The sequence below is a fragment of the Trichomonas vaginalis genome, chromosome II, assembly GCF_026262505.1.
Source record: "Trichomonas vaginalis G3 chromosome II, whole genome shotgun sequence".
NCBI lineage: Eukaryota > Parabasalia > Trichomonadida > Trichomonadidae > Trichomonas > Trichomonas vaginalis.
Genome location: NC_067204.1, coordinates 14,125,537 through 14,138,913, shown reverse-complemented (window position 1 = coordinate 14,138,913; position 13,377 = coordinate 14,125,537). Strand labels below are relative to the sequence as shown.

At 29.9% G+C, this 13,377-nt stretch overlaps 3 protein-coding genes across 3 annotated transcripts, besides 5 other annotated features; 1 reads left to right on the top strand and 2 right to left on the bottom strand.

Moving 5' to 3' along the window:
- Positions 1-805: 805 nt before the first annotated feature.
- TVAGG3_0542490 (protein ubiquitination) lies at positions 806-1,298 on the bottom strand (the record flags this gene model as incomplete). Its single annotated transcript, XM_001323033.2, has 1 exon — positions 806-1,298. A coding segment is annotated over one exon (493 nt), but the record flags the coding sequence as incomplete, so codon positions are not given.
- A 501-nt stretch (positions 1,299-1,799) lies between these two features.
- On the bottom strand, positions 1,800-3,377 carry TVAGG3_0542480 (multidrug resistance protein YPNP-related family; the record flags this gene model as incomplete). Its single annotated transcript, XM_051237942.1, has 1 exon — positions 1,873-2,583. The coding sequence occupies one exon, from the start codon at positions 2,581-2,583 to the stop codon at positions 1,873-1,875; it is 711 nt and encodes a 236-aa protein (XP_051095766.1).
- A 425-nt stretch (positions 3,378-3,802) lies between these two features.
- Positions 3,803-3,917: a mobile genetic element.
- A 670-nt stretch (positions 3,918-4,587) lies between these two features.
- Positions 4,588-5,628: a mobile genetic element.
- Positions 5,629-5,909: a mobile genetic element.
- Positions 5,910-6,049: a mobile genetic element.
- Position 6,050: 1 nt separating this feature from the next.
- Positions 6,051-10,307: a mobile genetic element.
- Positions 10,308-10,703: 396 nt separating this feature from the next.
- Positions 10,704-13,113, top strand: TVAGG3_0542410 (pre-mRNA splicing factor family; the record flags this gene model as incomplete). The annotated part of the gene is made up of 1 exon (XM_001323031.1): positions 10,704-13,100. The coding sequence occupies one exon, from the start codon at positions 10,704-10,706 to the stop codon at positions 13,098-13,100; it is 2,397 nt and encodes a 798-aa protein (XP_001323066.1).
- Positions 13,114-13,377: the final 264 nt, after the last annotated feature.

The following is a 13,377-nucleotide window of genomic DNA, read 5'->3' as shown; positions in this document are numbered from 1 at the left end:
AATGCTAATAAGCATTAATAGATATTTATTGAATAAGAATTTCATATAACAATGATATATATGAATAGTTAGAGAATATAATTAAGTAATAAATGATACAAAAAGATAGTTAATATAATTTAACTATAATTAGATAACAACAAAATGAATTTCATCAAATGTTGATTAATATGAAAGGAAATGTTATTGTATAATCAAATGATGTATATGAAAAGAAATAGAACTTCATAAAGCAATGATATATTTGAAAAGAAAAATGATTATATAAGACAAATAAAGACATAAGAATAAAATGAACATCATAAAACAGTAACAGATATAAAAATAAGTTGAATTGGTTGGACATCTAGATCTGCATTATGCTCATATAAGTATTTAAGAATATCCATTGAATCTTGTTTAATTGCTATAGTAACGGCGCATTCATTATAATCAAATAGATTCTATTAAATGATGATTGAACTTAAATGAAAAAGAATATTATAAACTTCGTTAATATCTGCACCATTAGTAAGTAAATAAGAAGCAATTCCATAATTTCCGAAATGCAAATGCTCTGGTAATGAAGAAGGAATTTGATTGAAATTTGTGACAAGGTATTCAGCAATTTCAAAATTGCGATAATCCAGGGCAACATTAATCATTGTATCAAAAGATTGACCTTCTTCTATCATTTGTGAAATTATATTGTGATTTCCTCCCTGAATCGCAAATGAAGCGGAACTTGTAGTGTATTTTGCTCCTATGTTCTTGAGGAAATTAAAACATAATTCTGATCCAAATTTGCAAGCGCAGTCGATAGGTGTCAAATTTTCATCATATTCTTGATTCACATCAATGTTTGGGAATTTGCTTTTAAGTTCGTCAACTTTGTCCCAAGTGATGTAATATAATGGATTTTCTTTTGAATAAACATCGAGAATTTCTTCGATTTTTTTAGGTTGAGGTTCTGATCCATCAAATTTGAAATCGGTAGATATTAATGTCTCTAATCTTTGATTTGATGGTGTCACAGAAATTGAAAAATCAGTTATTAGTTTTTTGTAAATTTGTGCATAAATTGCAATATTTTTAACACGCATATTTGAGAAGATATCAATTAAGTATAGCGCCATTTTGATTGGTGTTTTCTCTGTTTTGATTAAATCTGCAATTTGTGATATTGAATCAGAAAAATTGCTGGAATTGACTCCCCAAAGTATTGAAGAAGCTTGATATGGGTATTTAAAAACTTCAAGCGGTTTCAATTCACTAAAATTTATACTCTTTATTATTGGTTGCTGCCCTGAAGTTGTCATTAAATTGTAATGGGATCACTGTTCGGCCAAACAAAGCCTATCGTAGTTCAAAAATTTACCACCAAATGATGCTTCAAATTCAGTCGAAATAGCTGCAAAAATGATTTTAAAATATTTTTGAAAGAATGATAATGCTTCTCAATTTTGAATAGTTTACAAATTTAGAATATTTTGTCAAGCATTGAAATATTCACAAAATAGAAGTAGACGGAGGAATTTGGAATATTTTGACATGTATGTAGTTGTGCTATTGAATATTATACAAGAGATAGTAAAATTTATTCTTTAATTCAAGTAAAAACCAGCGAATCAATATGTACAGCAAAATGAGTTTATGGAGAAAATATTATTGAAGAAAGTAGCGTTTTTGATTGCAAGAAAAACGACAATCAGTATACAACAGCACTCTAATTATCTAATACTTTCTAACGTTTGCTAATATAATTTAATTATAATTTCTTTATCATATATAATGTTTACTAATATATTTAACAAAGGTTGGAAAATAATATTTTTAAACAGAATAAATTGAAAATACCAATATTCAAAAAATAAAAATAATATCATTGAAATTCTAAAGCGACTCACATATCATTTCCTTATCATCTTCATCCTCCATATCTGTAGGTGTTGTTGAGTCATCTTTCTTACTATCTGATTTAGAATCATCTAACGATGTTGTCTCTGAATAGAGTTGAATTAGTGGTTTGATGACAATAATTATATCAAGAATAAGAATTGTTGTGTCATTAAGGCAATATGTGTAAATCATCCTAATTGAATCAAATTTGTTCGTGTAATAAAGGATTAATGAGTAAACTATATAAAAAATGCCTCTGACTATACTTGGAGCCATTGCAACCCAGGCATATCCCATGCATTGCAAGAGTGCAGTAACAACCTCATTACACGCAGTTGTCCAGTTTGTAAAGAATGGTTTTGGAAGTAATTTCTTAGCATAGTTAAGAGTATCTTCTTCGTGGAGCCATATTTTTGCGATACTTACAGGAGCAAAAACAATAATTGGAACAAAAATAAATTGAAGAACTAATGTGATAGTAAGTGCATAATAAAAAAGAGATCTTACTCGCTTATTGTTCTTTTGGCTGAAAGAATACGATCCAGGACCTAATAAACCTTGACCAAATGCAATTGAAAAGCAATTTGCAATTGGCTGTAGTTTGAAGAAAACAGATAATGCTCTTCCACATGGTATTCCAACACCTGTTGCAAAGGCCGCTGTAACGAGAAAGTTAATTGCGACTAAAGGAGGGAAAAGTCCCATAATAACATTTAATATGTATGGAGATGCAATTTTCAACCCAACATAGGTTTCGTAAATCGGCTTTTTAATGAGATTTTTCCAAGATGTAATCGATTTGAATTTTTGTGTAAAAATTAGAAACGTAAGTACAAGTCCAGGCACGGATTGAGATAATGCGAATGCAAATCCTGCATATTTGAAAGCGACTTTTACTCCAAAGAGCAAAATTGGACCGAAAAATCCGCAATTGAGGAAAAATGCTGTAAATTGCATAATTCCAGCAAGTACTGATCTGCCCTCTGATTGTAAAAGTCCACATGACATTTGAAATGTCGAAATTAGTGGCATAAAAGCTAATTCTGGGATTAAATATTTTTGTGCATCTGGAATTGAGTCATCTGGACATCCAATATATTTAAGTAAAGGCTTTGCAATAAAATAGCATATTATTGGGATTACTAACATTGAAACAAATGCTAATCGATAAAGATCTGCAGTAACTTGGGCAGCAGCTTCATATCTGTTTTCTGCAATAAGTCCACTGTTGCGTGCTACGCATGCAATACTAAAATAAATATTTGCCGCCATACATAAATATCTGACTGTGGAAGCAAAACCGACAATTTGAACCTCTCTTTCATCATAAGCTTTTGAAATTAAAAGTAAATCAATAGCATCATGGATGGCTATACCTAAAAAATAAATTAAAGGCCCCACACTAAGTTGTAAGAGAGTACGTAGTGGCCCATGCTTTTCGTAACGCAATTGTTCTTCTGATAGTGGTTTTTGCATCAGCTTAAGTGATATATTTTAATGATTTATATTTTCAATTCAATTGATTTTTTTTATCAGAAAAATTTGATAGGAGATCATTTTTTACACAATCGGATAGTTGAATCGGTTACTGACATAGAGTAAAAATTAGCATTCTGTCCGATTTCATGGAGTTATGACCAACCGTTCATTCAATTTTGAATGGGAAAAAATTGCGTTGATTGAATTTTTGTCATTTAATAAAGCATCGTTTTTTAACTCAGCGAACCGCTATTTGATTAGAAAGGCTTAGCAAGAGTTTGATGTATTCTGTGTGTTTTTATTTATTCTTTACATAAACTCTCTGAATTTCATTTTCTTAATTTTAAAGATCGCGTGAATAGCAATAACCGAGAGGGCATAAATTAAAAATCCAAATGAAATTAATCCAAAAATATTTTCATTCAGTTGATTTTGCCGGGCGCGTAAAGGGTTGGCGTCCTAAGGCGTCCTGATGTAAACTATTCAATTTTTGAGAAGTTTACACTATAATTGAATAGTTTATGGCGTCCTGAGAGGAGATTTCAATGGGTATGGCGTCCTAAAAAATAGAAGAAAATGATTTTTTCTCGATTTTTCTAGAAATTGAATTTTTTAAAAAAGAAAAAAATCAAAACGTATACATTCAAGAAAGACTATAAATGAAGATTTTTCTATTTTTTTTCATTCTAAAACATCTTTTTTTTGATAATTTTTTTTTAATAAATATGTAAGAAAGATTGAAGAAAAAGTAAATTTACTTTAAGAAAGTTCGTTTTACATGATGTAAGACCCATAACAACTATAAATATTCAATTATTTAAAATAAAAAAAGAAAAACAGATTAAATGTATCTCACATCAAAATCCATTGACCTAAGGATGTTAAGTTTCTGTTTTTAAAAGTTGATATTTTTTTTTAATTTTAAGAAAATTAATAGCATGTTATTAGACAATAGGAGTGTAATGATATTGACTAAACAGAAATGAGAGAATAGAGATATAATTTTGATAAGCAATATTGCGAACAAATTCTGAAGTAAAATCGCGATCAATAATTGAAAATTACGATCGTGTACTGAAAAATGACGATCGAATTGAATGAATAGAATTATATCTAAGAAAAAATAAATTGTATTTAGAAGATGAACAAAGAAAGGTGTATGCTAAAAATCATTTAACAATAAATGGAAATAAAACGAAATTGTTAAAAGAAAAAAATGAAAATTGTTAAGGGTGCACACGAGAGGACCATGTAAACTTCAGAATTTAGAACCTTATTTTTAGGCATTATCTTGGCTACCTATTTAGGCTCGAAAAGCAAAAAATATCAAAAAATACAACTTGACTCCATTATGACCCTTTCATGGAGGTAGTTTTTATCCGCTAGTATTTTCCCTTTGAATCTCTTTACAATTCGAAATCAAATTCAAAACTCAGTAGAAGAAAGGAAGAATTGACTTACTACAGTTGTAATACGAATAAATACATATATTTAATTATTTTTATTTACATAATAATTGTTTGAAGCTCATATTCCATCAAATTTTTAAATAAAAACATTAAAATGTTGAAAATGTTCATATATTTTAATAGGGTTTTGGCACTTTATTGAGGAATTACTACATACATAGTGGAACTGAACTTGATATTTTGAAATTTAAATTATTTATCAAAATTAAACTCTAACTTGAAATTTATAATTATTTAGTCATATTTTGCATAATTCTAAGTAGATTTTGTAAAAAATCAAGAAAGAAAAATTTTAACGTGCTTTATTTTTTCTTTTTTATAATAATACATATTATTATATAATTAACATATTCATAATGTTTCACCCTTTCAAAAATATAATCCTCCTCCTCTCAAATAAACGTACATACGGGTGGCCTCTTTTTTCAAAAAATTAAAATTTGAAATTTTGGGCTCAAATATTAGAGATTTTTTCAACCTTCAACGATATATGTTGTCTATATCAGACCTCCTTTCTTTTTGATACTTAACATTGTTCCTAAATCTTAGCCGTTAAGGCTGTTCTGAAAATATTTTTTTTTCGAAAAAATTCGAAAAAAATTCTTAAAATTCAAAAATTCCTTAATTCCTGAGGATTTTGGGAAAAAGTTTTTACATGAACATGTGTATATTATATGAAGTATATTGATAAGGTAAAAATCAAATTTTATTGCATATTCATCGAGAAAATAAACTAACGAATCCCTCAAAATTGAGAGGGTAATCCTCCTCCTCTCAAATAAACGTACATACGGGTGCACCCTTAAATAATATATTATTTTTTAGTCATAAGAATAAAAATATAGTAGTTATAAAAGGAATTAGACTTCATATATCAATACTTTTTCTCTGTAGATGTGGAACGTTTGCTTTTCGATCTCTTTCGATGAACTTGAAAATATAAGTTATTATCGCTGAGAATCCTTTCCGAAATAGGAGCTTTACGTTTAGGAGGATTGTCGGATGAATTTTGTTTTTAATTGTTTGATTTTGTTGTTATGGAAGATTTTTTCTTATTTTTTTCAGAATTTTGCTTGCTATTAAGGGTGCCCTATAGACGATAGACCACCCTCAGAAAAGCACTTTTAAGGCTATTATATTGAGAACTAGAATCTGGATAATCCATTCATTCGAGTTCTAATAAGGTTAATTTTGTGATGTTTACATTATCGTTATAGGGCACCCTTAACTGAAACTTGTTTTGACGGCCCAACAATAGCATTTGTAGTAAGAAGAATTCCCAATAACGAGCGCATTTTCGACAATTGTTTTTCAATATGATCAAGAAGGTCCAGCTTATGTTCTAGATTACTAGACATTTGATTTGTAGAAGGATGGTTTTGATTTTCTGGTTCTAAATCTGTAGAGTCTGCAATATTTGAATTTTCGGAGCGAATTGGAGCATCTGAACCTTGATTTGTATCGGCTTGCTCAAAATTAGTTTGAATTGGAGTGGATGAATTAAAATCTGGATGATTTAATGTTTCATTAAATAATGCCATAATTTTTTCTATTTTTTCATTAATAAACTTAGTGATCATTGTATCTTTATCTGTTAGATCGATCGATTTGAGTATATTTGCATCATGAACTGGAATATTTTCGAACAATGAACTCGATTCTATGGAACCATATGGAGAAATCTCGTTCTGAGCCAAAGAAAGATCACTTACGTTGTATTGTTTGATAGAAAAAATTGTTTTCTCAAGTTCTTTTTGAAAGCAGTCAAGAATATAATTTTTGTAGCTATCAGTGATAACGGTTTTTATATGGCGCTCGATCTTCTGGTTATTTTTGATGGCGTTATATTTATCTAATTGGATTTGAGATATCTTCTTAATAGCTTCATAAATGTTTGGATGTTTTAACGAAGAAAATTCTGAATGCATACTCTCGAGGCAATCATTAGTGAATATTGCAGTTGCATTATTATATTGAGATATTAAATTGTAGTGCGGCAACCAAACTTTGTTGAAATAATCAATATAATCTTTGATCGAATCAACTTTATTTTGATTAATTATATGCATTGTAAGTACAAATTCTTCATGAGACATGAATGGAGTAATAGAATATAGCTTAAATAAAGAATTTTGTAAAGTATTGAAATTTTTTGTATAAAGTGCTACAAGTTTCCTGTGTAAAGCTTGTTTGAAATGAAATAGGCATCCAATTATACGGACTTTAGGGAAAATTTGTTGAAGTGCCTCTATCATTCCCTTTTCAAAATCACAATGAATTTGAATTAGCTTTGAAAATTGAATACCCTTGACAGTAAAAATATATTCAAATGCCTTCTTATAAGATTCAAATGTGCGGTTTTTCATGAATATAAATAAAAGTGGTAGATATTGATTTGTTGAAGGTTCACAAATCATAATTGTTAGCATCTGTCCTTTTTGAAAATGTTTTGGTGTAATTTTAAAAGTTCCATCGCAAAATAAATCTGTGGCTTCTTTTGCAAATTGAATTGCCTTCTCAAAACCAAAAAACATCGTCTCACAATTTGCTTGAAAATCATAGCCAATGAAAAACTGCTCGCCATTTATTAAACAAAAATTAGCAATTTCATCGTCTGTAATTTTTTCTCCAACAGAAAATTTTCTGGACTTATTATAAACTTCCCTGACCAATGAATCTTTAATTAATGGTTTTCATCAGTACCAACAGCAAGTTCTGTCATAAATTTTTTAATCTGCTGAAAAGTGCCGTTGTCTTCAGAAAATTTTGCCATTGCCTTATTGTATATTTCTGTCAGAGTCATTGATTTATGAAGATCATTTTTTTCATTTTGTAACTTTTTAAATTGTCTGCATTCGGGTATATGTTCCTTTTGTAAATCTTCGGAAACTGAACTGTTCTCAATTTTAACTAAATAACGTGCTTGACAAGAATGATCGATGCAACGGTAGTAACGTTCAATATTATTTGAATTAATAATATTTGTATGATCATGCGAATAAAGCATATCTTTGCGAACAATTGTATCAGGATATTTTCCAGTAACTGCGGGAATATTTTTAACTGCAATATAACTAAAATATCCTCTGACAGCTTTAGATTCATTTTCGGCGTATTTAATATTAAAATATTGAAGAACTTGTTTGATTATATTCGTTTTTTCATCTCTCGATGTTGATTTTTGGTATTTATCAGATTGTTCCCTGATAAATATTTTATTTTCGTCTGTAAAGTTTGCTCTTTTTTTGATTAAATATAGATGATTTTCCCATTAAAAAATGAAATGATGCAAAATTTACGAAAAGCGTTCGAAAATTGGATCAAAAATGAAAAGTAATACTTAAATGAGGAATTCTTTGAGATATTGGTCTTAGATTGAATGTAGCGTCATTCTTATATAGAATATATATTCATATCATCGGAAATATGATAAAAAGCATATAATAAATGTCAAAAAAGTGAACAAATAAGCAAAGTTTTTTAAAAAACAATGAAAAGTAATACTTAAATGAGGAATTCTTTGAGATATTGGTCTTAGATTGAATATAGCGTCACAAATTTCACAAATATAATTTACTATACAATTTTATTCATTTTTTTAAAATGGCTGACGACAGTCTGTATCAACTAACTCAACTAGTCAAGCATAATGATTATTCTTCGGATTCATTAAATCAACTTTATCAATGCATAAGTACAATGACAGAAAGATCAATTGGATGCTTGAATTGGGATAAATTTTTCAAAAAAATCACAGTGACTGATGAAGTTCTTTTACATTTTTAGCATCCGTTTTAAACATTGAAAAGATATCAGAATGTTTCAAGGATTCTATTTTTTATCACAATATTAATTGAAAAATTCAGTAATTTAACTGAAACAGAACAACAAACAATTTTAAATTCCTACAAAGCGGATAAATTTACATATTACATAATGTGCTCACAAATTGTAAAATCAAACTGGAACAATTTATCCCAAACTTTAGTTAATATTGCAAATCAATATTTGCCATTTTTAGATGAAGAAAAGCAAATATATATATTTACTGAAATAACTGGCAATTATCAAAATTTTAAAATTTCAGTTGCAAACTTGTTACTTTTTTATGAAAACAATGAAGAAAAATTAAGCAACTGTTTTAATTTAACATTGTTCCAGCAAATTTATTCCAAAAATGGAATCGAGCAAATGATATTTTTTGCTGCAAATACAATTTGTTGCAATAACACTTCTATCAATTTTTACAATCTCCTTGAAATTGAAGAAATGAATCCATTTGATTTTTTTATTTCTCAATTCAATATAAAGAGATATTAAATTGCGATGATTTTCCAAAAGTTACAGAAGTAATCACAGGTTTAATCTCAGCTTCAAATATTAATGCTATTATGCAAATTTGCCAAAAAATTTTGGATAAAATTACATTTTATAAATGTAATTATTGCCATATTACCTCAATATGGAATTTTATCACAAATGCAGCAATAATTCTTCCTGATGAAGATTTATTAATCAAATTATTAAAATTCATAGAAAAAACAGAAAAAGCAACAGATGAATTATTCGAACCGGAGAATGATTTGGGTTTCTATGAATATTTAAATTCGATTTTCTCAGATATTACATCTGCGAGAAATAAGCAATTTCTCTTGGAATTTCTAAATACCCATGAAGATGACTTCACTTATGATCAAATATTGTGAGGTCATTTTTGATCAACAAATTAATTGAAATTCCGATCAAAAAAAATTCACAAATTGGATCAAAAAAATCGAATCTCAAGTTAAAAATAAAAAATTTCTACATTTTTATCAAATTTAGATTTTTTTTTCAAATCATGCGAATTGATTGAATAATTGCATATTTTATCCCATGCATCTAGAAGTATGTGTAATATTTTTGCTTTCATCAAGAAATTGTCGAATTTGATCTTAATTTTTTTTGAAAAATATACTTTTAGAAAAAGAAATAGTGATTGAATAGCTGCCCATGCTGTAAAAGGGTTATTTTGACAAGTAAAAAAATTGTTATTTTTCGAGCAAGTCGAGGCTTTTTTACCATCTTATTTTTGAAAAATTTACGAAAAATTATATCTGAAAAAACGCTTCATTTTGATGTCTTACAATGATAAAATACCAATGTTGCTGGGATATAATAGCTACACCTGGACATCTACGACATTAATGCGTATGACAGGTAAAGTTGATTTCAAAAGTATAGCCTGGAAAGATTACAATAAATCAACGATAATTCAAAAAAATTTCTTATAAGTTAACATAATAAAAATTTAATTTTTATATTGCTTGTATTATACTTAAGTATATAATATATTTAAATCTTAGAATGAAAATTCGGGACGCCCTAGCTATTCAATTTTCCCTTAGGACGCCCATAAACCTCTCAAAAATGTGATGTAAATATCACAATTTTGAGAAATTTACACTAGGACGCCTTAGGACGCCAACCCCCCTTTTTACCGATTTTGCCAACTACAAAAAATTTTGAAAACATAGTCATGCCTTAGAATCATTCCAAGACAGCCAATTAATAAATCAAATTCTGATGAAGTGATATGAAATTGAAGCTTCAGGAAGAACACTGTAAATGCTCAATAATGCATTAGATTTTCTTCAAAAGATGATTACATCCTTTCTAAATTGTCATAGATTACTTCTGCCTGTATACATTTTATATGATTTTGTTCAATAATTTCACAATATGTTATTTGACCCCAATTCTGAGCAAATTTCTGATATACGCTTTGCATACTTTTGAATCCTTTATCAAAATGAGGCAAAATATGAATTCTCCTGAGATATTTTTCACTACCCCAATTTTAAAATTTCAGACCCGTAATTATTTCTTATTAGCATAATGAATCCTTTTTCTATTTTTCAGACAGTAGATCATGTTTTAAATAATATATCTGCTAGGAAAACTGATTTACTGTTATATAGTGATCCACAAAGCCCTGTTACTATATCAGATGAAAACAAAATTTCCTCAGCTAATGAATTATGGGCAATGTATGAAGAGCATTTAGGCCCAAATGGTAGATTTTGTCGTTCTTACAAGTTGTGGCTAAACTATACCGATACTCGCTCTGCATATATTTTAGATCAATTAAAAGATAACGAAGAACAACTGATTGCAGCGAATAAATCATTCGAGCAGGCATTACTTAATTTGTATTTATGCCCAAGAATATGGATTAACTATTTAGATTTTCTTGGACGACAAAAAAAGGTAACTTTATTAAGAAAAACATTTAACAGAGCACTTCAATCATTGCCTATTACCCAACACGATAAAATTTGGACTGAATTTTTACCAATTATTAAAGAAATCAAGTGTATTCCAACAGTTTTCGATTCATACAAGCGTATACTTAAACTACATCCTGAATATATCGAAGAAGCTGCAAGTTACTTTATTACAAACAAAGCATATAAAGAAGCAGCATTTTTCTTGAAAATAATTTTAGACAATCCTAACTTTAAGTCAGTAAAAGAAAGACCGAAATACTTCTATTGGTCAAAGATGTCCGATATCATTGCTGAAGACCCTACAATCGAAGATTCAGAAAATTTACTTAAGAACGGCTGCGACGACTTTGTTGTTGAGACTGGAAGAGTCTGGACATCAATTGCTGATCATTACTCTCGACTCGGCTTATTTGCTGACGTTTTACAAATTTATGAAGACGCTTTAACGCAAACAAGGACAGCTCATGACTTTTCAGTTGTTTACACGAGTGCAACAGAGTTTATGAAGCAGGTTATCATCAAATCTCCTGAATGGCGTGAATTATTCATGACAAAATTAAATGATCTTATTGATAGACATCCAATCTTATTAAATGCGACCATTCTTAAGGCAGAACCTAATAATATATTAGCATGGATCAATAAAGCGCCTTTATACCAAGATTTGCCTTACTTTTACGAACCAACAAAATATAATGAAATTTGGGATCAAATTAATGACATTTTTGACGAAGATACTAAGAATGAAATGTTTGTACTTATAGAAGCCATCGAAACTGTAAAGCCAAAGTTCGCATTTGCCGGAAATGTATCTGATTTATGGATTGCTTTGGCCAAACTATCAACAAACCCTAAAATGGTATTCGACATTATTCTTTTCGACCACGAAAACAAAGAAAATGAAAAACCAGCTTTAACTAACGAAGATTGTGTCAGAATCTACTTGTTTTACTGCGAATACCTAATTGAAGAAGGCAAATATGAAAATGCCTTAGATGTGGCCCGCCGTTCCATCGATAACCGAAAGATTTCTTCAACATTAGGAATGAGTCGTCTTTGGTCGCTGGCTTTGGACTTGGAATGGTCTCTCAGTGGTTCATCATCCGTCAGAGCTTTATTCGAGCGCTGTATGAACTCTCCTGCCGTTACTCAACGCCATATTATCTGTTATGCGAACTTTTTGAAGTCCATTGACCATATCGATGACATGTTTCGTGTCTACGAGCGTGGTATAGCCGCAACAGGATGGCCGGCAAGCGCTCCAATTTGGTTAAGATATCTTGATAGTTTTGTCATGACTTATAAAGGCGAAAAGAGGGAACGAACACGTGATTTATTTGAAGATGCACTGAAAGGAGAGAAATGCGAGTTCTCTATTCACATTTATTTGTTGTATGCAGATTATGAAGAAAATTACGGTTTGTTTTCACACGCAATGTCAATATACAAGCGTGCCACAGAACAACTAAATGATAGCAGAGTTTATCATGTATGGATCAGCGCTGCAATGAGGATTTTTGGTGCAATTAAAGCTAGACAAGTTTACGATTACGCTGTAAACACATTATCTGGTCAGGAAGCAGCAGATTGGTGCGTAAGATATGCAGCTATGGAGTCAAAACTCAAAGAATTCGAAAGAGCCAGAAAGATTTTCATTCACGGCAGCCAATTCGCTGATCCTGCTAAATGCCATGACTTCTGGGAGAGCTACGAGAAGTTTGAGACCGAACACGGCACGAAAGACACATTTGCTGAGATGCTTTCTCAGAAGAACATCGCAGCTCAGAAATTCAACTCCGAAATCCACATGGGAATGGTCAACGAGGAAATGGACACCGCGGCGTTGGATGACGAGAAAGAACTTGATGTCGTTGAGAACGCAAGGAAGCTGGCAGTCCTTGAGCAGAGGATTCCCAAAACAATTTATGAAGGTGGCCTCAACCAAGTCAGTACAATTAGTCAGCTTTTCTCTTCAAAGAAGACAAAAAAGAAACTTGAATTGTAAAAATTTTTTGTTTATGTGTTTTTTTGTAAATATATCTTCAAATTTTTACTTATACAACAATAAGTATACCTATAGCAAATATAATCAAACCTAAATATTAAGGTTTACACCTTTTTCTCCTGACTATATATAACTATGCCCTCAAATTTTTACATGTGCAACTGAATATGGAGAAAATTTTTGAAATTATAGATCTATTTGAAATCAAGGAGAGCCTAATACTTATATAGAAATACAGGATATACAAAGGCCTTTATTCTGGTAAACTATGATGAGC